Source organism: Urocitellus parryii, chromosome 3 (assembly GCF_045843805.1).
Source record: "Urocitellus parryii isolate mUroPar1 chromosome 3, mUroPar1.hap1, whole genome shotgun sequence".
NCBI lineage: Eukaryota > Metazoa > Chordata > Mammalia > Rodentia > Sciuridae > Urocitellus > Urocitellus parryii.
In genome coordinates, this window is record NC_135533.1 from 33887672 (window position 1) to 33910378 (window position 22707).

Consider the following 22707-nt stretch of genomic DNA (forward strand, 5'->3'; position numbering starts at 1 on the left):
TTTCATTCAACAGAAATTTGGATGAAAATTGAAATCTGGTGTTTTGAAATGGGTCTGAGAGTTCCTTGAAATAGTACACAAAAGTGAATTAATATGCAAAAACCTCCATTGGCCATTCAAAGAAGCATGTGACCTTCCGTAAAAGCTAATGAATTAGGAAATAATGGCAGAAAGAATAGCATTAGAGCCCAAAGGATTAGGAAAATGTTTGGTTGAAAGCAAATATCTTTAAATACAATTACCTACAATGTCCAATGTTCATCAGCAGGAAAGAAGTGAGGTTTGGAAACTCTAGCAGCACATTTAATTAGACTTTATTCTTATTTCAAAGGAAGTCCAGAGAGATAAGTATAAATCATGGATTTGTGCATACACAGTTATCAAATAGGATGAAAACTGTCACACTGATGTAATTAAAGAAAGTCATGTCTGCAGTTTCTCACCAGAAAAAAGGAATTTTTATCTAGGGGCGGTGGTACACAACTGTTATCCTAGCAGCTTGGGAAGCTGAGGCAGGAGGATCATGAGTTCAAAGCCAACTTCAGCAACTGAGCAAGGCGCTAAGCAACTCTGTCTCTAAATAAACACAAAATAGGGCTGGGGATGTAGCTCAGTGGCCGAGTGCCCCTGAGTTCAATCACCAGTACCGGGGGGAAAAAAAGGGAATTTTATTTTCTTGAGCTGTCTACATAGCTTAGGTTCCATATAACACGAAGTCTGGGGTAGGGTGAAGAACCCATCCCAGTTTACATAAGATTTTCCCAGCTTCAGTCCTGAAAGCCTAGCATCCTAAGAACCCTCAATCTTGGACAAACTAGGGCACTCAGCACTCCAGCAGGAAGAAGTGCTAAAACAGTAAGAAGAATGGAGGATCTTCAAAACTCCAATTTATGTCCGTTTTTAATAGGTTGTGAATTATGTTTCATTTAAAAGATGACTCCAACTTTTTTTTTCAGTTTAAGTACTTTAACCTTTTTAGCTAAATGAGACATAAGATACGACATATGATACGAGAATATAGAAATGTGCCTCAAAGCTCCATGGCAATACACTATTCATTTAATAAATATTAATTATGGGGCCTGGAAGTCTGTTCCCATAAACAGAGATGGTTGATACCTAGGAATGTTATAAATGCTAAATCTTGCTGCAATGTTGGGTATAGTGTGAAAAGGGAAATGGTGATTTGTGACCATGGAAAACCAGTTGGTTTGGTTAGGCTCTTGTATAATTATTTGTGTTTTCACCTGAAGTAACTCAAAAGGATGAAAAATCAAAGCAAGGAAAACTTTGATCCAATAAAGCTTCCAAATGTGAGATCTTTTGGACAGTGTCTTGCAAACAGCTATGCTCTCATTAGTAAATAAATGAAAGAGCCAGAGGCCATTAAAACCCTTATATCACAGACATTGCAAAAACAGCATTTTCAAATAATTGTCTAATCAGCAAAAATATAACCATAGGAACTACTGTTTTCCACATGTGTAAAAAAATAAAATGATTTTTAAAGAATATAGTTCTAAAACTTATCTCATCAACACAGAGAATTTACAAGTAGAAAAATCCACTTAATAAGTACTAGGCTTTGGATCTTGACTGTCCCCCAATGGTTCATGTGTTAAAGGCTTGGACCCCAGTCTGTGGGCACTAAAATGGGGTGGTGGTAGACACTTTAAGAGGTGGGGAGGCTAGATCATTGTAGATGTGCCTTTGAAGGGGACAATGGGACCTTGCATGGCCTCTTCCTGTTCTTTCTTGGCTTCCTAGTTGCCTGGAGTTGAAAAGGCCTCCACCATGTATTCTTGCCATCATACACTATGACACCACAGGCTCAAAGCAAGAAGGCCCAGCAAACATGGACTGCAACCATGAGCCAAAATAAACTTTTCCTCCTTCGGAGTTGATTATTTCGAGTATTTTGTCATAGCCATGAAAAACTAACACTTCAGGCATTAAGTCGACTTCTCACATGCAAAGAAAGGAAAAGAACATGAATAAAGCGTACCTTTGGTCCTCGAATAAAAAGTCCAGGTTCTCCTTTAAATCCAGGCATCCCAGGACCTCCTCTATCTCCCTGTACATTTCAAATAACATTCACAGGCTCCAAGTTGTGTGAGAAACCACAAGGCATACAGCATAAAAGAGACTGGCCAATCTGAAAGAGCTTAATCTACCAACTCAAGTCTTAAAATATTATATTTTTTAACAAATTTGAGGGGAAGTTCAAATCCTAATAAAACTTGCCAATAAAGACTACTACAGCTGTTTGGAGAAAACCCACTGAAATAATAAGTGGCAATTTAGACTCAAATATTTAAGCTGTAAGAATGCCTGGGGATGTTCTTAAAACTCAGAGTATTTCTTTTCTGCCAAGCTTTTCAATTATAGATCCTAGTAAATTTTTTTCTGAATAAATGCAATAAAATTCTTGCCTGCCCTGGGGTCTAGGATTTGGAAGAAGTAGTACAGGATGAAGTTAACACTGGAAACTCTGTTAACTGCAGTGGCTAACTCTACTGCTGGCTGTTGGTCTGCTTATCTGTGAAATATCAGGGTTAAATGAGACCATTTCTTACGGATCTCCCAAAATAGAAATTCTAGTTCACTAAATCATGATCTACTGGGATCATAAAATATAAATTTTTTTCCCCTCTAACTGCCACAGATCCAAGTAAAAGGAAAAAATTTCTAAGAATATATACCTTTGGCCCAGGTGGTCCAGGAATTGATGGTCCAGGCATTCCAAAAGGGCCCATAATGCCCTGTTCACCCTTGAAAAGAGGAAAAAAAAACTACAATGTCTAATTTTAAAATATTAGTCTTTCATAAATTAATGTGAAAATAATTTGAGCACCTTTTGTAAATCATTGCTAAAGTAGTCAATCCATAAGATTTCAGTGTTCTTTATTAAATGTATTCAGTTAATTCCTAAGTGTTAGAAGAAATTTAATCTCTTGTGCAACTTTTCACTAGCTAATACAGATGTTGCAATCCACCGTCTTTCCCTTTTGTATTGTATGCCAGGAAGCTCAGAAAGAAATGTTTCGTTAAATTATAGCAATGTCTTCCACATAAGTTTTGGAGTACACTTCAAATTTCAATTTTTTCCTTTTTTTGTTTCATTTTAATGGCCTATAGTATATCTTTTTTTGTGGCAGGGGGTATGGAGGATTGAACTCAGTTGCAATCAACCATTGAGCCACATCCCCAGCCCTATTTTGTATGTTATTTGAAGACAGGGTCTCACTGAGTTGCTTAGCACCTTGCTTTTTGCTGATGCTGGCTTTGAACTTGCAATCCTCCTGCCTCAGCTTCTGGAGCTGCTGGGATTACAGGTGTGTGCCATGGCACCGGGCTCAATCTTCCACTGTATGTTATCTTACATCCTTTTTTAGAAGTTGAGAGTTCATAGATTTTTTTAAAAAATTAACTTTGGATAGGGCTGGGGAAGTGGCTCAAGCGGTAATGCGCTCACCTAGCATGCGCAGGGTGCCGAGTTCGATCCTCAGCACCACATAAAAATAAAGATGTTGTATCCACCAAAAACTGAAAAATAAATAAAAAAAATTAACTTTGGGTAGAAAACTTAAAGCACCTTTTTTTTCTTTTCCTCCCCTTTCTGCTCTCTTCCTCCCTAACTACCTTTTTGGATTTAATAGTAAGTCATAGAGACTCAATTTGGAGCAAGAGGTAATTCCTCTGTCTCACCTGAAATGTAAACCAGCAATTCTCAAATTTTAGTAAGCATAAGAATTATCAAAAGAGTTAAGTAGATATGCAGCCCTAGGTTTCAAGTCCCAGAGCTTCAGATTGATCTAGGGGTGCAGCCCAGGAATAGGCATGTTCATGAAGTACCTCTGATGACTCTGACATGGACCCCATTACCATACTTTAGAAAACCATATTTCAAAGCAACTTTCACTGCACACACCACAAATCCCATTGTTTATGAAAACTGATAACATATAAGATAGTTTATGAATAAAATTGATTAAAAATAAACAAGACAGGCATTGTGATACACACATGTAATCCCAGTAATTCTGTAGGCTACGACAGGAGGATTACAAATTTGAGACTGGTCTGGGCAATTTACTGAGACCCTAATTCAAAATAAGAATTAAAAAGGGACTAGGGATGTAGCTCAGTGTTAAAGTGCCCCTGGGTTCAATTTCAAGTATGTATAAATAAATAAATCTATACTGGAGTGTGGTCAGAATTTTACTGCCAGAGTTTTTACAACCAGAACAATTTGGAAACTATTGCTCTGGAGTAGATGTGGCCAAAGCCACCCTGCCCCCAGATTTTGAAGAGCACTGGGCTAACAATGGGCTTTCATGGATGCAATGTCTTCAATTTTTCTTCTTAGCCCACAAATTTAAATATTTACTATCTGCCCTTTACAAAAACAAAAACAAAACCGTGGAGAACTGCACTAGAGGTTGATCTATTTCGATGCTATGCTTCTATCTGATCCTCTAGGACTTCAGATTGATGACTAATCCTTCCTCTGCCTGATTCATGTCCTCTGAACTGTTTCTTGGGTTTCCCACTTCCTCCAGGAGGGACCCCATGGATCTGATTCACCAGTGAAGAGCCAGTGTCCATCTTCCCACCTAAGGCCTCTACTGGGTGGTAAAATTATCCATTACAACCCACAAGGTAAGAACGCCAATCTGCTGGGGCCCAGTCCTTGTGAGGGTATGTACAAACCAGTCCTTAAACCTGAACCCTGTAGGGTTTGACACAATGCATAACTAGTACTGGCACATACATGTCGGTCAGGATCTGGCCACAGATAACTCCCCCCCCATCCAATCCTGTGGCAAAGAAACAAGATACCTGTTAAAATTCCTCACTAAAATGAGAGGCAAAGAAAAATTATGCTTCTAAATTTGATTTGTTCTTATTTTTAAAGGCTCATTTTAAACTATAAAAAGTATCACAGAAAGTATACAGTTTTTAGGCATACAAAGCCCCTGGATGAAGATACGATTATGCTTTAAAATATGGCAATTCTGCAACTCCACCTTAAGGGGAAAAAAATCCTTATTTCAAAATATAAAAATTCTCACTTTGAGTAAGAGCAACAAAAACATTAAAAGTAAGCCCTGTTATTCACACTAATACAACACAGTTCTTATATAGTGGACATTTCTCAAATTGTGCTTCTTGAACTACCAATGTCTGAGGACTTTCTTGGAGAAAAAAAGATTACGGGGACCCACCCACTTATTGAATCCTTATCTCTAGGAATAGGACCAAGAAATATGGATTTGTAACAAGCTCACCAGGTGACACTGATGGACGCTAGCATTTCAGAATCACTGGTCTACAGGTGAGGCTTTGGTTTTTTACCTGCTCTTGCTAATATCATTCTTTAAAATTTGCTCTTCAATCATCTCATCCTTGAATATACTCCTTATCTCTTTTCTTACAATCAGCATCTTCCGAGAGGCATAAATTCTCTTGGATTTGCAGTTTACTTCTTGACATATTCAACACAATCACCATGTTCTCACCTGACTCAGGACACATACCTCCTTGCCTTACAATCTCCTTCAATTCCTCCTCAGCTCCCTGTTCTGGACAATTTATGAGGATCACAGGCCTCTATTTTCTATTTCACAGTATGGATTTTTTCTCTCTGAATAACTCCATGTGATGAATACTTAGTAGGTGCCAGGTACCATGCTGAATGCTTTATTAACTCCCTATATTCACAATAACTCTGTGAAATTAATCATATTTTGTTCTTTCCATTTGGGAAGCAACTGGCTCTGAGAAGCTGGAGCCGAGTCCAATGGAAGGGGCCTCCTGAAGCCTGCTCCTCCTCAGGCCGTGCTGCCTCTCAGTCCCCCGACTTCTGGTTCAGCCAAATGAGATCATGAAGAATTGGTATTTTCTACGACCCCAGCTTTATCTCAACTTCTGACTGTTTGGTAATTGAGCAGGTTGACGTACAGATTCCCTCTTAGAAGCATAAATATTTCAGTGAAGATTACATACTCCATGGTGATCTCTTTACTGAATTCTATTTGGGTCTGGGAGTAGAATGTTTTCTAAAGGCTTTTTCTTTTTTATTATTTGGGAGGTTTTGTTTTGTATTTGTTGGGAAGGAAACAAGTAATCAAATTTGCAGTGGAATTCTAATCTATTGAAACCAGACACAATTACAATCTCCTGAAAGCATAAATGAGGATATAAGAAACATACCTTTGGCCCCGCAGGTCCTGGAAATCCCATATGTCCTTGATTTCCTTTGCTTCCTTTCTTTCCTTCATCACCCTGACAAAATAATTATGAAAATATAGATGTTGTAGTAACAAACCCTCTCCTAACCTAACAATGACCACCTCCAAGCCAGAATTCTCAACAAATACTAATTTTAAGGCGATATGCCTGAGCCCGGCTTAGTTGTACCGGGTTTGTCAATGTTCTTCAGAAAAACTGAGTAACTCCAGAATTGTTCTGTCTTCATCAATTATTCAATATGACTTAATATTTTTAAAAATCTACATTCTGAATCTTTGAGAACTTTTACTTGAATTTATACTTGTTTTGCGCCCTTGGTCTATTAACAGATGGTTCTGAGGCATTCAGAGTTTCATGAAAGAGATCCGACTATGCTTTTTCATCCTGTCTTTCTGTTTTAATGCTATTTCGGTTTTAAAACATAAAAAAAAAGACATTTTTTACAATCCCATTTCTTCCCCAGTGGGGAGTCTAGTTCATTCCTCCCAAGGAGACAAATCATGGTAACATAGGTTCTGTCGTAAGATATTTCAGCATTAACCTGAAGCAGATCCAAAACCAGCCTTCTGGATGTTTCCAGCATGGCTGTGTCGGGCAGGGCTCCCCCAAAGCAGTTGTTACCTTCAATCAGGAAGCCTCCCAACTTTATGACACTGTTTCAACTAAGGCTCTCCTGCTGTTATCATCAGGATGTCCAGTTGGGGTTCAGGTCCTGGTGCCCCAAAGAATTGAGCAAGTGTACACAAGTTACAGGCAAAGTACGGATTTATTGAAGGTGAAGGTAAAAGTAGCACTCCTTAAGTTGGAACAGAGTGGGCCCAATGTCTGGAAATTAGAGTTTTATATGTGGAGCTGTGAGATGTTGTCTTCCCTAGATGGACCTGATTCAAGGCCTTACCCCACTTGCTCCTATTGGTTACCTGATTCAAATATGGTCCAATTTTCCCCCATTGGTTACTTTAGAAAACCTAATTATAATACTGTCCACTTTATCCCCATTGGTCGTTTTAAAATACCAAACCTGTGGCGGAAGTTGTCGTGGTTATAAGGCCTCAGTGGCGGGAGTTGTCATGGTAATGGGACTTACCCTACACAGGGACATGAGAGCACATCCCCTGTCTATTCTTCAGCAGCATCTTTCTTAAACCCTGCTCCACCATCTTGGCATCCTGAACTACTGCCTAACACTGCCAAATCCACATGTGGACCCACCCCACCGAAGGTATTGCTCTTTGGGGTTTGCAGTTGAGGTCACTTAAATACTCATGATATAAATGATTAAACCATGGTTTTCAAACTTGAGCATCTGAATCACCTGGAGGGCTTGTTAGAGTAGATTGCGGGGCCCCACACCCAGCATTTCTTACTCAGTAGGTCTTCAGTGGTGCCCAATTTTAATTTGCATGTCTAACATTCCCAGGTGATGTGACTGTTTCTGGTCCTGGAACCACATATTGATGACCAATAGACTATTCTACAGTCATCAGCAAAGAAAATGTTCCACCAAGAAGAAGAGGTGGGCTCCCGTGGAATGGACAGATGAAATGAACTCCCAGAGTCCATACTAACGGACAGCAGCAACATAGGTTAAAAAAACAGGTGTCCAATTATCACTATCACATCATTATTACTGTCATTAGAGACAAAACATAACCAACTCTATTTATTTTCTTCCACTCTCTTCCAAACCTACTTATCGACCTCAATTACCCCAGAAGAAAAGGAACATAACTAAATGAAATGAGATGTCAACACTGCACCATGGCCTGCCTGAGCTGTAAGATGATCCTGCCACTCTTCTCCAATGGCCTTCCAGAAGCCACAGACCACCTCAAAGCCACAAGTCTAGTGGCCTTTCCCTGCAGTGCACATTCTCCTTGTTTATTTTGTAGTATTTATATTGTCACAGGACATAGACTTCTTAAGCTATCAATTATAATTTTATTAGAATTACAATAAAATATTAATAAGTATACAAATTTCATTTTTACTTTATTCATATATCATCCATAAGAATCTTTATGTGCATATTGATGATTATTTTATAAAAGTTACTGAGACATCTGGCACTTTGGAGGCGGTCGATTATGTCACTACTAGCCTCACCCTACTGATGAATTTATATTTCTCATCTTCACACAGAAAGATGTCATTCAACCAGAATTTCTACAGGGTATAAAACATACCATTGTGAAATAAAATCATCATTTATTTTATTTTTAAATTCTTATCTATTTATTTACTTTGTGGTGTCAAGGAGCAAACCCAGGGCCTTGCACAGGCCAAGCACACAGCTTACACAGCGCCCCCCTAGATTGCCATTAAAAAAGTTATATTTCTTACTATTGTATGAGATTCTATAAAGATCTGAAGAAAATTTACGGACTTTCAAGTTTCAACAATGTGTCCTGAGGCTTCTTTTCCTTCTATGTGTTTTTTAAATGTCAATGTGACCATTTATTGAGAAAACATGTGTTGAACCCTTCTCTATGCTGTGTCTTATGATAGATGTTAGGAAAATAAAAATGAATAATACATTGCTGTCTTCCAAAAGCTTACAAGATAGTATCCATAATTTAAAGCCAGATGTAAATACAATTGACACAGCAAGAATAAAAACCAAATTTCTCCTAGGTTGGTTCCTTAGCCTCAGGACCAGAACATAGACAGGCCGTTTCCCCCAACATCTTGTCATTTGCAAACCTTGGGGCCAGGTTGTCCTTTTCCAGGCGGTCCTTCTGGGCCTCTTGTTCCTGGAAGCCCGGCTTCTCCCTAGAGGAAATCACACTGAAGTCTTAGCTAACGTTCCATAGACAGAATACATAATTCTACCTTGTCTCCTCTTATTGCCAGCAGATTCAGCTGAGACCCTCCACTCTAGTCTCAAAATTAATTTGGAAGCATATCAATGAATAAATTAACATTAAACTTCAGTTCAACCAGAGCAGCTGAAATATCATGAAAAAGTCTAATTTCTCAGCCAATTTCCAAAGCAATAAGCTCACTTTCCTTTGGCTCTTCATTCACATTTGGTGGATATTATTTTTAACAAGAAAGACCTTCAGCCTTTCCATCTGCTGTTTTTCAGTACTTTTATTGAAAAATGAGTTTCAAATGTCAACTCAAAATTATTCAGGAAATCTTTACAATGGTCTTACTTCCTGAATGCATTTACAGACTCTCCTTTTGGAAGGGGTAAAAGGGGTATTTTTCTTTAAGTTTAAATTAATGTGCTTTCTAGAAATCCTGAAGGAACTAGGTTACTGGAAAATGCCAAGGCCAAAATACCAGAGAGGAGGCAGAGAATGTGAAACACTATTTTAGCCTTTAAATTGGTGCTCTTTCTATCCAGAGTAAGTGAAAGGGAAATTTTAAATTGTGTAACTTTTCTTTTTAAAGATATTCTTTGTGCTGGATGGTTTAATTTGAGCTCCTACAGGACCAAGATACCAGTCTGGTCCAATGGTTTGAACTCCAATAATATGAAAACCTTACTCTTACCTTCTTCCCTGCAGCTCCATCTTCTCCTGGTTCTCCTGGTTGACCCGGGGAACCTTTTGAACCTGGCTCCCCCTGGTGGATAAACAAAGATATTATCTCCCTTAAGTTTGTATTTACCAACCACCTACATTCTGAGGTACTTGCCATTGGATACATCTTACAATGTTTGAGAAAAGTCTCTGAGCTGAGAAATCTGATTAGTAATTAATAGTAACTAAGCCGGTTGACCTTGGGCACATTACTTCACCTTCTGGGACTCAGTTTTGTATTCTATGACCATGGGTTCAATAGCAAGCCCCCCAAAGTAAACTTGGTTAGAATAGAGTCTTTGCAGATATGGTCAAATTAAGATCAGATAATTAAGATGAATCCTAATAAAGTATTAATGGTGTCTTGATAAAAATAGGAAAATTCCAAGTGAAGAAAAATATATAGGGAAATCATCATGTGGCCACAGAGACAAAGACAAAAGTGAAAATAGTAGTAGGGCAAGGATCAGGACCACAGCTACACAGACAAGCAAGGATTCTGTCTACAGGCTTGGGGGAAAACAAGACCTGTGAACACTTTGACTTTGGACTTCTAGCATCCAAAAACCATGAGAAAATGATTTTTTGTTTTCCTAAGCCACCAAGTTTGTGGTTCTTTGTTATAACATTGCCTCTGGAAAACTAACATAAAATGAAATGAAAAATTGGGCCCCAACACCACTTCCAGTTCTCATATTCAATCATTCTATTTGCTTTCAACTTAATTTGTGATTAAAAATAAGTTCTTGCTGGGTGTAGTGGCGCATGCCTGTAATCTCAGCAACTCAAAAGGGTAAGACAGGAGGATCATGAGTTCAAAGCCAGCCTCAGCAAATGCAAGGCATTAAGCAACTCAGTGAGACCCTGTCTCTAAATTTAAAAAACACAAAAATATTGCTGGAGATGTGGCTCAGCGGTAGCGCACTCGCCTGGCATGCGTGCGGCCCGGGTTCGATCCTCAGCACCACATACCAACAAAGATGTTGTGTCCGCCGAGAACTAAAAAATAAATATTAAAAAATTCTCTCTCTCTCTCTCTCTCTCCCCTCTCTCTTAAAAAAAAAAAAAAAAAAAAAAACACAAAAATAGGGCTGGGGATGTGGCTCAGTGATTGAGTGCCCCTGAGTCTAATCCCTGATACCTCCAAAAAAGAAAAAAAAAAAGTTCTTTAAAATATTCATTAAAAAGTGTTAATTTCAAAGAGCATAAAATTGTTCATGCTGCACTTAGTAAAAGCAAAAAAATATTGACTTAATCAAAAAACATTTCTGCCAATATTAAAAAAAAACTACTGGGAGTAAAAAACATAGTAAACCTTTTTTAAAAAAAAGTGGAAGAATATGATAAACATGAAAGAATAAAAAATAAACTTGAAAACAAAATGTACAAAGATTCACAAAATTAAAAGGCAATAGTTTTAAAAACTAATAATAATGAATAAATATCTAACAGGAATTTTTAACATTTAAAAAAGAAAATTTTTAAATTTTATACAAGGATTTCTAAAAACTTTGACATCATTATTCAAAGTACATGTATGAAGACATGGATTGGTATGAACATACTTATATATAACCAGAGATATGAAAAATTGTGCTCTATATGTGTAATAAGAATTGTAATGCATTCTGCTGTCATTATTTTGAAAAATCAATTTGAAAAATCTTTAAAAGTATTATTATCCATTCCACAGTTATTCATTTTTTAAAAAATCTACAAAAAAAATTCTGTAAAAAAATAAACAAATGCATTCTCAATTAAAAAAAAAAAAAGAAAAAAAAACTAGAAAAAAAAAGGAAATCTACCCAATTTGATATGACCCAGTAATTTAACAATTTCACTTCTGAGTTCTTATCTGAGAAAAATGAAAGCACTTGTTGTCCACACAAAAGCATATAAATAAATGTTCATAGCAACTTTATTTAAATTATCCAAACCCTAGAAACAATGAACTTACAAGAGGCAAATGGATAAGTTGTAATATATCTACACAATGGAAAGCCACTCAGCAACATGGAAAAATAAACCATCCATAATGCTACAATATGTATCTCAAAATGCTTTTGAAAAGAAACTGGAAACATACATAGTATATGATCACATTTATACAAAATTCTAAAAACCCGTAAACTAATATGTACTGACAAAATGCAGATCAATGGTTAGAGATCATTGAAAAACGAATTAGTATACAGGAATATTGAGGGAGAGAGGGAAAGATGGTATTACAGAAGGTAACAGAACTTTTGTGGGTAATGGATGCCTTTATTATCTTAGTTGTGAGAGGGTTTCAAGCACAAACATATACTAAAACTTATCAAATAGTGAAGTTTAAGCATGTATAGTTATTATATGCTAATCATATAATAGTCATTTTAAATGTATGCAAAATCCTGAATAAAATATTAGTCAATTGAATTATCATCATGAAAGAGTATACTTATGATCAATTAGATTTAAATCAAAAGTACAAGGATTATTCAACATCTAAAAACTCTGTTAATGTATCAGTTCAATAGGTTAAAAGGGAAAAAAAGATACAATTATTTAAGGATATGGAGAATTTGATAAAATTTAGTATTCATTTAAAATTAGTAAACAGCATTTGGTATGGTTGAAATAAAAGAGAATTTCATTGACCTAATAGAGGGTATATCCCCAAAACTACAGCAAACAAGAGTGCCACTTTAGAAGCACTTCCTTTGAGGTTACTTCATTTCAACAATTTACCTAAGATCCTAGCACTATAATAAATAAATAAGAAAAAATAAATATAAAAATAAATAAGAGAAAGAAGGACTAAGAAAGAAAAATTGTTTTCAACTTCAGACAACATGATCATGTACACACAGTGTTAAATAAAAAAGCAAGAGACTCTACAATTAGAATAAGTGATTTCACATGGTGAATAGATTTAAAAATCAACATACCAAAACTAATACCAAACAAATTAAAAACTTTTCCTATAGATCCCTAATAACTAGAAGATACAGAAAAAGAGAAAAATTCCAATTGCAAACATTTTTCCAGGATATCTGAGAATAATTTTCACAAAAGAAGTACAAGTTATGAAATCTCTGGAGAAAATGATAAAATATTTTCCTAAAAATCTGAATTTTACCTTGTAGTTTGAAAGTTTCAATATTTGATCTCTAGATTCAATGCTATCCTAAGGGGACATTTTATTAAATTTTGCAATCTAATCCTAATATACATAGAATCGATAGATAATAAGCAAGAAAGAATATGATGTGAGTATTTTTCCCATCAAATGCAAAACTTATTTTTAATCTGTCATGGTTAATAGCAGGAAGTAGCACTGAGAGAGATATACAAAGAAAGCATCATAGGCCACTCAGGCACCGCTCCTCACAAATACAGAATCCTGACATAGAACATGATGGCATTACAAATCAGTGTGACCAAGATGGTTTATTCAAGAACTGAAGCATGAACACCTTGTTATCAATGTGAGGGAAAAAAAATAGATCCTACATTAGCCCATACACAAAAACAGATTCCATGTGGATTTAAGACTAAATTTTTTTTTAAAAGATACTAAAAAATATTCAGAAACACAGGAATATCTTTATGGCTATAAGGCCAATAAATACTTTTTAAATAATATTTTTAAAGCAGAAGTCAGAAGGTGATAGAAATGTAAAACTTCCATACACTAAAAGATACCCCAAACTGGAAATGCAAGCCCCAGCCTAGGAGAAGATATTTGCAACCCATATAACAAAAGAATAACATCCAGATAAAGAACTCTAACAAGAAAAAAAAAAACCTAACCTCAAAAAAATAATGAATATAGCAATTTACAAAGAGAAAAGCTAGAGGTCCATTAAGCACATGAAAAACTGTTCATTTAGTAACAGGGAATAAAAACTAAAACAATGAGATATATTTTACACATTTTGTGCTGAAGTCACTGCCTGTTGCTAGCAGGAGCATGGTGTGGCACCCCTGTTGAACAGGACTTTGGCAAAGCAAAGTTGAAGACTGGCATACTGTGCAGTCTTCCAGTCCTACCTCTATCTTCCATAAGTGAGGGAAACTTGGACTCTAACTTATACAAAAGAGAACAATGTCAATGGAGCATGGTTGACAAAAGCAAAAAAATGAGAGGCAATTCAAATATCCATCAACAAATGGGTAAACATAAAATGAGATTTTTCACACAATAGAATAGTATAGAGCAATAAAAATGAATTAATTGATTATAGGCATATAAAAGTACTAATAAAACACACAAGACTAAGTATAACTATATTGAAGAAGGATACGTATAGTTTAAGAACACAAAATAGTAATATGTGGTTTATGTATAAAAACACATGTGGGGAACTAGAAAAATTTGAAGGAATGATAAACACCAAAGTCACGATAGGGGTATGTCTGGGGAGGGGAGGCAGAGCAAAGGCCCTCAGACAGGGTGGAGCCTGTGTCTCTGCTTTATCTGTAGTGCTTCTTTAAAACTGAATTTTGAGTCAACCCGGCAAAATGTTATCATTTGATGAAGCTGGGCAGTGGAATACATGTGCATTCTTTGTATTATTATGTGTACTGGTGAGCATATTTGAAATATTTTCTTTTTTAAAATGAGAGAAACTTAAGGCTGCACAATTTGTAAGTGACAAAACCGGGATTTGAATTTAGGTGGTAAGGCTTAGCCTTGCTATATTGTAGACTGCCTCTCTGGAATTAATATATAAATGACATAATGTGCATGTACATATGTCATACAGTTAGCATATTAGGTAGCACATCAACACCATACAAAACTGTAGCTATTATGCTATTTAATATGTTTTTTTCTTTATAATTACACATATAACATGTCAATTATTCCTAGACCCTCAACTTACATATTCTTTTCTTTTTGGTGGGAGGGTAGTACCAGGGATTGAACTCAGGGGCACTCAATCACTGAGCCACATCCCCAGCCCTATTTTGTATTTTATTTAGAGACAGGGTCTCACTGAGTTGCTTAGCACCTCGCTTTGCTGAGGCTGGATTTGAACTCGAGGTTCTCCTGCCTCAGCCTCCCGAGCCACTGGGATTACAGGCATAAGCCACCATGCCCGGGTTACCTTATATATTCTTCTAATACCCAAATGTTTATAGGAATCACAGCAATGACAGCAGAACAAGGGTGAAGTGTAGTGCTCGGCCTGGCTCATCAGACCCTACACACTTTGAGAATGAGTTACAGAACTTGTGAAGGGTGCATCCTTTTCTTCAGTAGTATTTATTGAGTACCTATCATGACCTCAAAACTGGGTGTTCAATAATCAACAAGATAAACAAGTCTCCTGCCCCAAGTGAAGCATTTCTTTTGGAATGGCACTGTATAATACCAATTATCAAGCAAGCCATGTATATAATCAGAATTATTCTATTAGCCACATTTTAAGTTATATCAAGTTAGATAGATGGCACATGCTGATCTGTATTGCAATTGGACATAAAGGAAGGTTTAATGTTACATAACTTTCTTAATAGCATCTGAACAGCAGAATCAACTCACCTTTGGACCTTGCGCTCCAATCCCCACTGGTCCTCTAGGGCCTGTAGGTCCCATGGGGCCTACTTCTCCCTGGTAAGGAAAGAGTACTGAAATATTGCAGCAAAATAAAAACAACATATCCCTGACTTTGATCTCCTAAGAGTTGTCTTCTTTCAACAAAGTGAGATAAAATAGTTTCATGTGCTTAATTCATACATGTATGGCCTGGGATCCTCTAGGCCAGATGGATTTTTATCATATTTGGAACATATAAATGTGGACCGACTTAAAATATAGGGTATGTAGTATGTTCACAATTGGTTAAGAGCTCCTGTGGAGGCACCTAGAAAAGATAGGCAGTTACATTCTAGAACAACTAAAACGGACACATTGAAAGCCAAGATGATGTCTGTCTGATCAAGAGCAATATCATAACCAGAGAAAGCAACCTTAGTTTTCAATGATAAGCCTTCAATAAAAACCACAAGGAAAGCAGTAGTTTTCTATGGAGCTACTTCTCATATGGACAGCTGTAAGAAGTATACTCTCAGGTGAGAAGTCTCTGGGAAGCATTTTGTTTATTTAACCATGATTAGTGATTCCTTGAAACAACATTAAAAGTAGTTAGCTAAATAATAAGTGGCATGCCTTTCCTCCAGAGATAAATAACAGTTACAAATAAAGAGGTAACTTGATAACAATGTTCATGGAATCAGAGGTATATAAAAACACAAATAGAACATAAGGCTAAGTATAAATATATTGCAGAATGATAAGTAATGGCTCCATTCAGCTCATTTTTGACTGTCTCCTTAACAGCACTCCTGGGGGAGTGCTTATGAGAAAACCAATTAGCCAAAACCCAGAGAGGCCTGGAACCACAGGCCACGGTCTACTGACATTACAGTTTGCGTTGCCAGAATACGGTCTATTACCCAAAAATATCAAAGAATATAAATAAGTCTGTGTAAGTAAAACCTTCTTAAAGCATAAAGAATATATATTACAATTTATAAATTGTTAGGAATATCAGTAATATTTGGTATAAAGATCTCTGATTTCTAAGTTCACTCTATCTGTTCTCTTCCAAATAACATTGACCAGAAAACAGCAATTCTACTATAGATAAACTCTGCTGTCATTTAGAAAGTTACCTTAGAACCAGGTAATCCTTGTCCTGGGGGTCCTTGTGGACCAGGGGGACCAGTAGGACCTTGGATTCCCTTTGAAATAAAAATTTTAAGAATGTTATTAATGAAATCAAGAAGATATTTGGGTAAGAACAGTTTCAAGTCCTCTAACACAATCATTTAGTTCTCATTCCATAATAGATAATATATATGACATAAACGTTTTTTTGAATGGAGTGGCAAGGGCTTCTAGTTGAACCCTAGATGGGATGGCAGACTAGCAGAAGAGAACAGCCTGAATCCCTAACAACACTGATGGAGAATCACCAGGCCAGCTTCGAATTTTAAATAAGAAAAGTATAATTTCATCAAATTGTTGACCCAATTCATATCTCTGTCACATGCAAGCAAACCCTATACCCCTTCTTGGACAGACTGTTTATTGAGATGTTAAATTGAAAGTTTGATCTGAGCTCTAAGAAGCAACAAGCCAGCAGACGCCACAATGAAGAATGACCAGACTGATTCTCTCCCTCACACTGCAGATGGGAGGAAGAGAGGACTTGTAAAGTTCTCCAGTAGTCTAGATTATAAGGAGGGCTTTTTTTTTTTTTTTAAAGAAAATGGAAGGGGTTTGAGTTACCTCTTTCTTTAGTCTAGAAAGAGGACTTCAGTGGATATTTCTTACTTGTATAATTTGATTTTTGTTTTGGGGAACCAAGGGGCCAGAATCCAACTCAAGCTTGAGAAAGCTAAGATGGCCTGTGGTCACCAAAAGAAGCCAGGGGCCATCTGTGGATCCAGAGTCTACCAGGGCAAAAGTCACATGAGATGTCCCTGCAAAGAAATTGTATGCTAAGTGTGAGACAGAGTTGGCCTGGAACTATTATCAGTCTTGCCCAAGAGACATGGAAGGATAACAGAACTCCAACAGAGAAAGTCCCCAGTAAAGCAGAGGCAGAGAGGGACGAGCAGCTGCAGGAAGGGACTCTTCATCACACCCTAGAAGGGACAGTCAAAGAGACCCATGAAGGAGCCCCACAAGGAAGAGGTCAGCTTCACACATCTGCAAAGCTCTGAGTACCCAAAGCCACCTGCTATAGCACCAAACAAGAAAGAGTCCTCAGGCCCTCACACCCAGCCTCCTCCCTGGCTCAGCCCCAGAGAACTGAGAAACACTCCCTCCCTACAGATGGTACCAGATAATGAAGACTAAAAGCAAAGTTAACATATTGACTGAACACTTTTTGTTACAGAATTAAATCTGAGACTGGCAACTTGCAATGACCCTACAACTTTCTATTACTTAAAAGTGATTTGTTTATTTTTTAAAGTTTAGAGTCTGTTGGAAATTTCTTTCAAGACAGAAAGAGTCCCCTATTTTAGGGGGTGAAAAAACATTAAAGAATGACGAGAGAGAAAAAAAAAATCTGTTTTGCTTATATCCCACAAATAATGTTTATTTTATACAGTCATAATGTAATGGATGTTATCCCCTTTTCTCCCTTAGATGATACCACTGCTTTTTCATTTTAAAAATACAAATACTAGTCCCTTTTTTCTCTGGTTGACAAAGGTAAGCAGCCCAAACAATTTAGGGAAGTTAAGGTTGTTGCACTGTCAATATTGACTGGTGACAAAACATAACCCTTTCTGACTTTTACAGTAGTCCACAAGTTGCATACAAATAGGACAAAAAAAATTACAGGATGTGCCATGTGTAGATGTACATGCGTGTATGTGGTTATTTATATTCCACTTTATTTTGTAAAACATCTGAAGCTATCAAGCCTCCAAATATTTAGTGAAAATCTGGAGGTCATTTAAAAAAATTGTAAACATGATGATGGAAACAGAAGTTCACTCGTAAACAGATGAGTAGGAAAACTCATTTCTACAAGTGACATTGGGAGAAATAATAATCACAATAATTCAATGGATAAACTTGTTAAATTAAGGATAAGAAGAAAGTTGAATAACTGCATACACAGGTTAAATTTAAGTAGAATTTATGTCATTTATCTTAATGGGGTAAATAAATTCTTGTTTAAAGCAGTTTACAAAGAATACATTCCATTTGCTTCCTATCCATTAGGGGTCAATTCTATAAGGACATTTTTACTCAAAAATTGTCTTTTTTTTTCTCTTGGAGAAGAAAATGAAGGAAGTCAAGGAGGCTTGAGTTTTTTGTTTGTTTGTTTGTTTGCTTGCTTTTTAAGCTGCAACAAACTCCATCAAGGACCAGCATTAAAGGAAACAGGAAGCCACAGGTGGGCGGGCTGGGATCCACTGGCCATCTGGACAGACCCGTCTCTCTTTGAACCTCATTCTCCACCAGAGTGGTAACTCAGCATAAGACACAGGATGTGGCAGTGCCATCAGGCAGCTTTCAGGACCAGAATGTGAGCCCTGATGAACCCAGAAAATACACTAGAAATCCTGAGAAGGCCTGATGGAAGAGTCAATTCAGGATCCTGCAGGAGTCAAAACACTCAACTCTTAATTATTATCTAAATATTTATTTACAGATTTATCTTGGCTTCTTCTGCACCTTAATCCTCTTAACACAGCCAAGAGCAAGGAAATGGAAAGAGGAGTAATAGCCAACTTCACTGTTGCCTGGTTTGACAAAAATATGTAATAATAATAACAAGTTAGCAGATGGTTAGAAACAAACTCACAGCTAAATGTCTAGTGAGATTTGGAATTGTCTCAAGGTTTTCTTCTTTCCATAATACCCTCGATAAAAGAAGCAGTATTCATGCTCTAGGCCACAGGATAATCCAAATCTTAACCATAAATTTTCATCAAACCAACTTGTCACTTTTTAACCTGGGTGATAAATCTGTATTTGCTACTGACATTTTATTAAATGAGATATGTAGATAAATGTATATGGTAAAACTATGTGACATGCATTTATGAGTATGTCAAAATGAACCCCACTATGACATATAACACACTATTTTTTTTTAATTTTCAAAGTGTATGGTAAATAATAATAGTAAAATTACTGTTATACTATTTTCACATTATTTAGACAATTATCCAGTTTTTCTAAAAGTTACCAGATCGTAGAAGCAGAGGTCTTTCCTTTCTTCTGACCAAAAGGGGCCAGGTGACTTTTATAAAATCCTACTTGTAGATTGCTTATATCCAAGAAGGATGCCACTTAAATAAATTGATCACTTCCAATTCTGGTCCTTATTTTAAGTTTAATACCATTTTTAGTTTGGTGTGTAGATAAGGGTGGGAAGTTCTCCCCTGGCATTGGGACCGAGTGGGACATAATCACAAAGTTTTGAGGGGAAATAACATTCAAACTGACACGTAAGTAGACGACTGCTCTCCCAAGGGGAACTAAAAATATAAAGTGTTACTTCCAAACTCATACCCTGGTTAATTAGGTTTTAGTGATAAAAGTCAAAGCACCAAGAAGTATAAAATTTATATTTGAGTCTTGGAAAGTTATTAAACGAAAATGTTTCCATGACACTCTCCTTCTACATTCATTTCTGGACTTAACATATATTTCATTGCAATTTGACTGTCAAATGTACTCATAGATGTTTGCAGGATTGGCCTTCAATGAACACCAGGATTGGGCTGGAATGCTTGGTACCATGAGAATGAAAACAAGCATCAGTTACCTGTTCTCCTTGACTCCCAGTGCCCGGGATGCCCATTGGTCCTTGAGGTCCCACAGGTCCCAAATCTCCCTGTATAGAAAACGTCAGAAGTACAACAATAAATAAAACCTCCTTCTTTTATGCTTTCCAATCTGAATTAAGGATTGATTATTTATACTTCAAAAAAATCAACAAGTAAAATCATAAGACCTCATTGCTTTTGATGATCTCTAGATCAAATTTGCCAAAACAGTGAATGACATTTTCACTATTTTGTCTAAACTGGTTGGTATGTGCATGGGTTTATATTTAGAAAACATGTTTCTCACAACCAGAATTTCTGAATAGTTATCATAATAATACAAAAACTTCCTGTTAGGACCATAACATAAATATTTAAGAGTTTAAAATTCTTGGGGTATAAGACAACTGGAATTTGAAAGATGAATCGAAGAAGATATTTTAAATTTTTCTAAGTAACTTTCCTCTCCAAATCTTATTAAAAGAACAAAAGTAAATAGTACTCATACTTTATATAATATTGAACTATATTAAACTTGTGTGAAGACGCACTCTGGAATGTACTTCTTAGTATTTCAATTTTGAAATTAAGAAAAATCTAAGGTGAAGCCTACAAAATTAAAGAACCCTACCTTCTACTCCCATGAAATAAATTCTGTCTTTACCAGAGCTTACAATATTAGTAAAGGAAACAGAAGACAATAAGCAAGACAAGTAGATAAAATAAATGCTACATTGAATAATGATCAGTCTGTAGGGGAAAAACGAATTGAGAAAATGGCGTGGCAGTAACAATTGGAAAATGAACCCAGATGGCCTCACTGATGACAAGGAATGAGCCAGGTAGAAACCTGGAGAAAGAGCATTCCAGGCAGAGCACACAGCCAGCATAAGGATGATCCCTGTACATTTCAGAAACGGCAAGGAGACTGTATGGGTGGAGATGGGGACCATGAGGGAGAGTGGTAGGTGATACATGGCAGTGGCCAGGCAGAAGGATCAATAAGTCCTGTGAGACAATGGTACTTGTTCTTGCTCTTCTCTGAGCGGTGTGACTGGGTGACATCACCAAGAGTTGAAAAAAAGAGAAGGTCCAAGGACTGAGTCCTTTAATCTCTCCAGTCATTAGAGGTCAGAGGAATGAACCGGAAACAGCAGTAGAGACTGAGAAGGAGAGCCAGAGAGACCAAGCCAAGAGAGGGTTTTAAGAAGGTGAGGGAGCAAGTAAGGGTACTGATAGATCAAGTCAAATGACAACTGAGAACTGACCACTTATTTCAATGGCAACTATATTTAGACAACTTCAGGTCAGCAACCTTTTTCTTAAACGGTGGGGTAATAATGTTTGGGGCCTGAGGACAAAAATTAGGTCTCTTTTGTAACTGATCAATGCTGCTTTGAGAGTGTGAAATCAGCCATAAACAATACACAAAGCAGCAGATGTGCTTATGTTCCAATAATGTTGTCATAGAAAGACAGACAGGCAGCTGAGGCTATGTAAATATGTTTTTATGAACAAAAGTAAATACTACTCATACTTTATATAAATAATATTGAACTATATTAAACTTGTACCAAGACACACTCTGGAACATACTTCTTAGTATATTGTCCGCCTTAGTCTAAATAAATAAGGAAAATATTATGGACTCAAGTTCTGATCCAGAATCCGATTATTCTGATTCAGTACTTGATTGTTCATTATGCAAGAGTCATTGTGCTAAATGCTTTTCATGATTTTTCTCACTAATCCTCCCAATAACTCTCTATGGTGGGCATCACCATTTTCCAAATGACCTTAAGTAATTTGCTCCAGGTCACATACGGATTAAGTGGCAGACATGAGATTCAAATCTACACTCTGTCTCACTCCTCAACCCAACTCATAACCACCATTCTGCATGTATTCAATAAACACATGAAAATTATATCCTTTTGTACAGTTTTTTTTTTACAATTAAAGTCTGTGTCATAACTAAATTTTTTGTTTTGTTGCAAATATATGTATTTGTGAGCCCTCATCATAGGGTGTTTATGTCATCGCTTGAATCACACCAAAGTCTTTGAATCTAATGCTGCACCTAAAAGAGTAGGAGAGGAAGAAAGGGGGAAAGGAAAGAGAAGATAGTATTGATTTAGAAAGGGGATAGCAAATAAAAGCTTTTTATGCAAAGCGTTTTCTTTGCATGAGCTCCAGATGTAAAAACACAAATGCCATGTCACAACAACCCTTGAAAAAGTTAATTTACTGAACTCACAAAACAATGGTTCTATTGTATTTAGTTCTCACTGCCCCCAAAGAAAAAAGAACATCTTACATATTTTGGAAGTATTTTGGAACTGCAGTTACAACCAGAGCTGAGCTCTTTGAAGCAAGAATTGTATTGCATCTAAAATTTATATGATCCATTACTTATCATTATCTCTGCTATTCAAATACAGACAACCAGAAGAAATAACTACCAGAAAATAAAAGGACTAAGTCATTTCAAGATTGAGGATAATCATGAGTATCAGTTATTACTCTAATTTAATAAATAATATAATGTGTGCTTAATGGTTGGCATATAAATGACTCCAAATTGATATGAGGTCTCTGGTTTTTGCACATATCTTCTGTCTGCTCCCCT

The 22707-nt window shown here is 36.6% G+C and overlaps 1 protein-coding gene across 1 annotated transcript in view; it reads right to left on the reverse strand.

The window, feature by feature from the left end:
- Positions 1–22707, reverse strand: part of Col28a1 (collagen type XXVIII alpha 1 chain) — a 160377-nt gene that overhangs the window by 85481 nt on the left and 52189 nt on the right. Inside the window, exons 15-22 of the mRNA XM_026391533.2 lie at positions 20078–20146; positions 16452–16520; positions 15319–15387; positions 9757–9828; positions 8959–9027; positions 6217–6288; positions 2703–2771; positions 2006–2074 (exon numbers count right to left, since the gene is read on the reverse strand). Coding sequence (XP_026247318.2) covers positions 2006–2074; positions 2703–2771; positions 6217–6288; positions 8959–9027; positions 9757–9828; positions 15319–15387; positions 16452–16520; positions 20078–20146 — 558 coding nt within the window. The remainder of the gene's footprint in view (positions 1–2005; positions 2075–2702; positions 2772–6216; positions 6289–8958; positions 9028–9756; positions 9829–15318; positions 15388–16451; positions 16521–20077; positions 20147–22707) is intronic.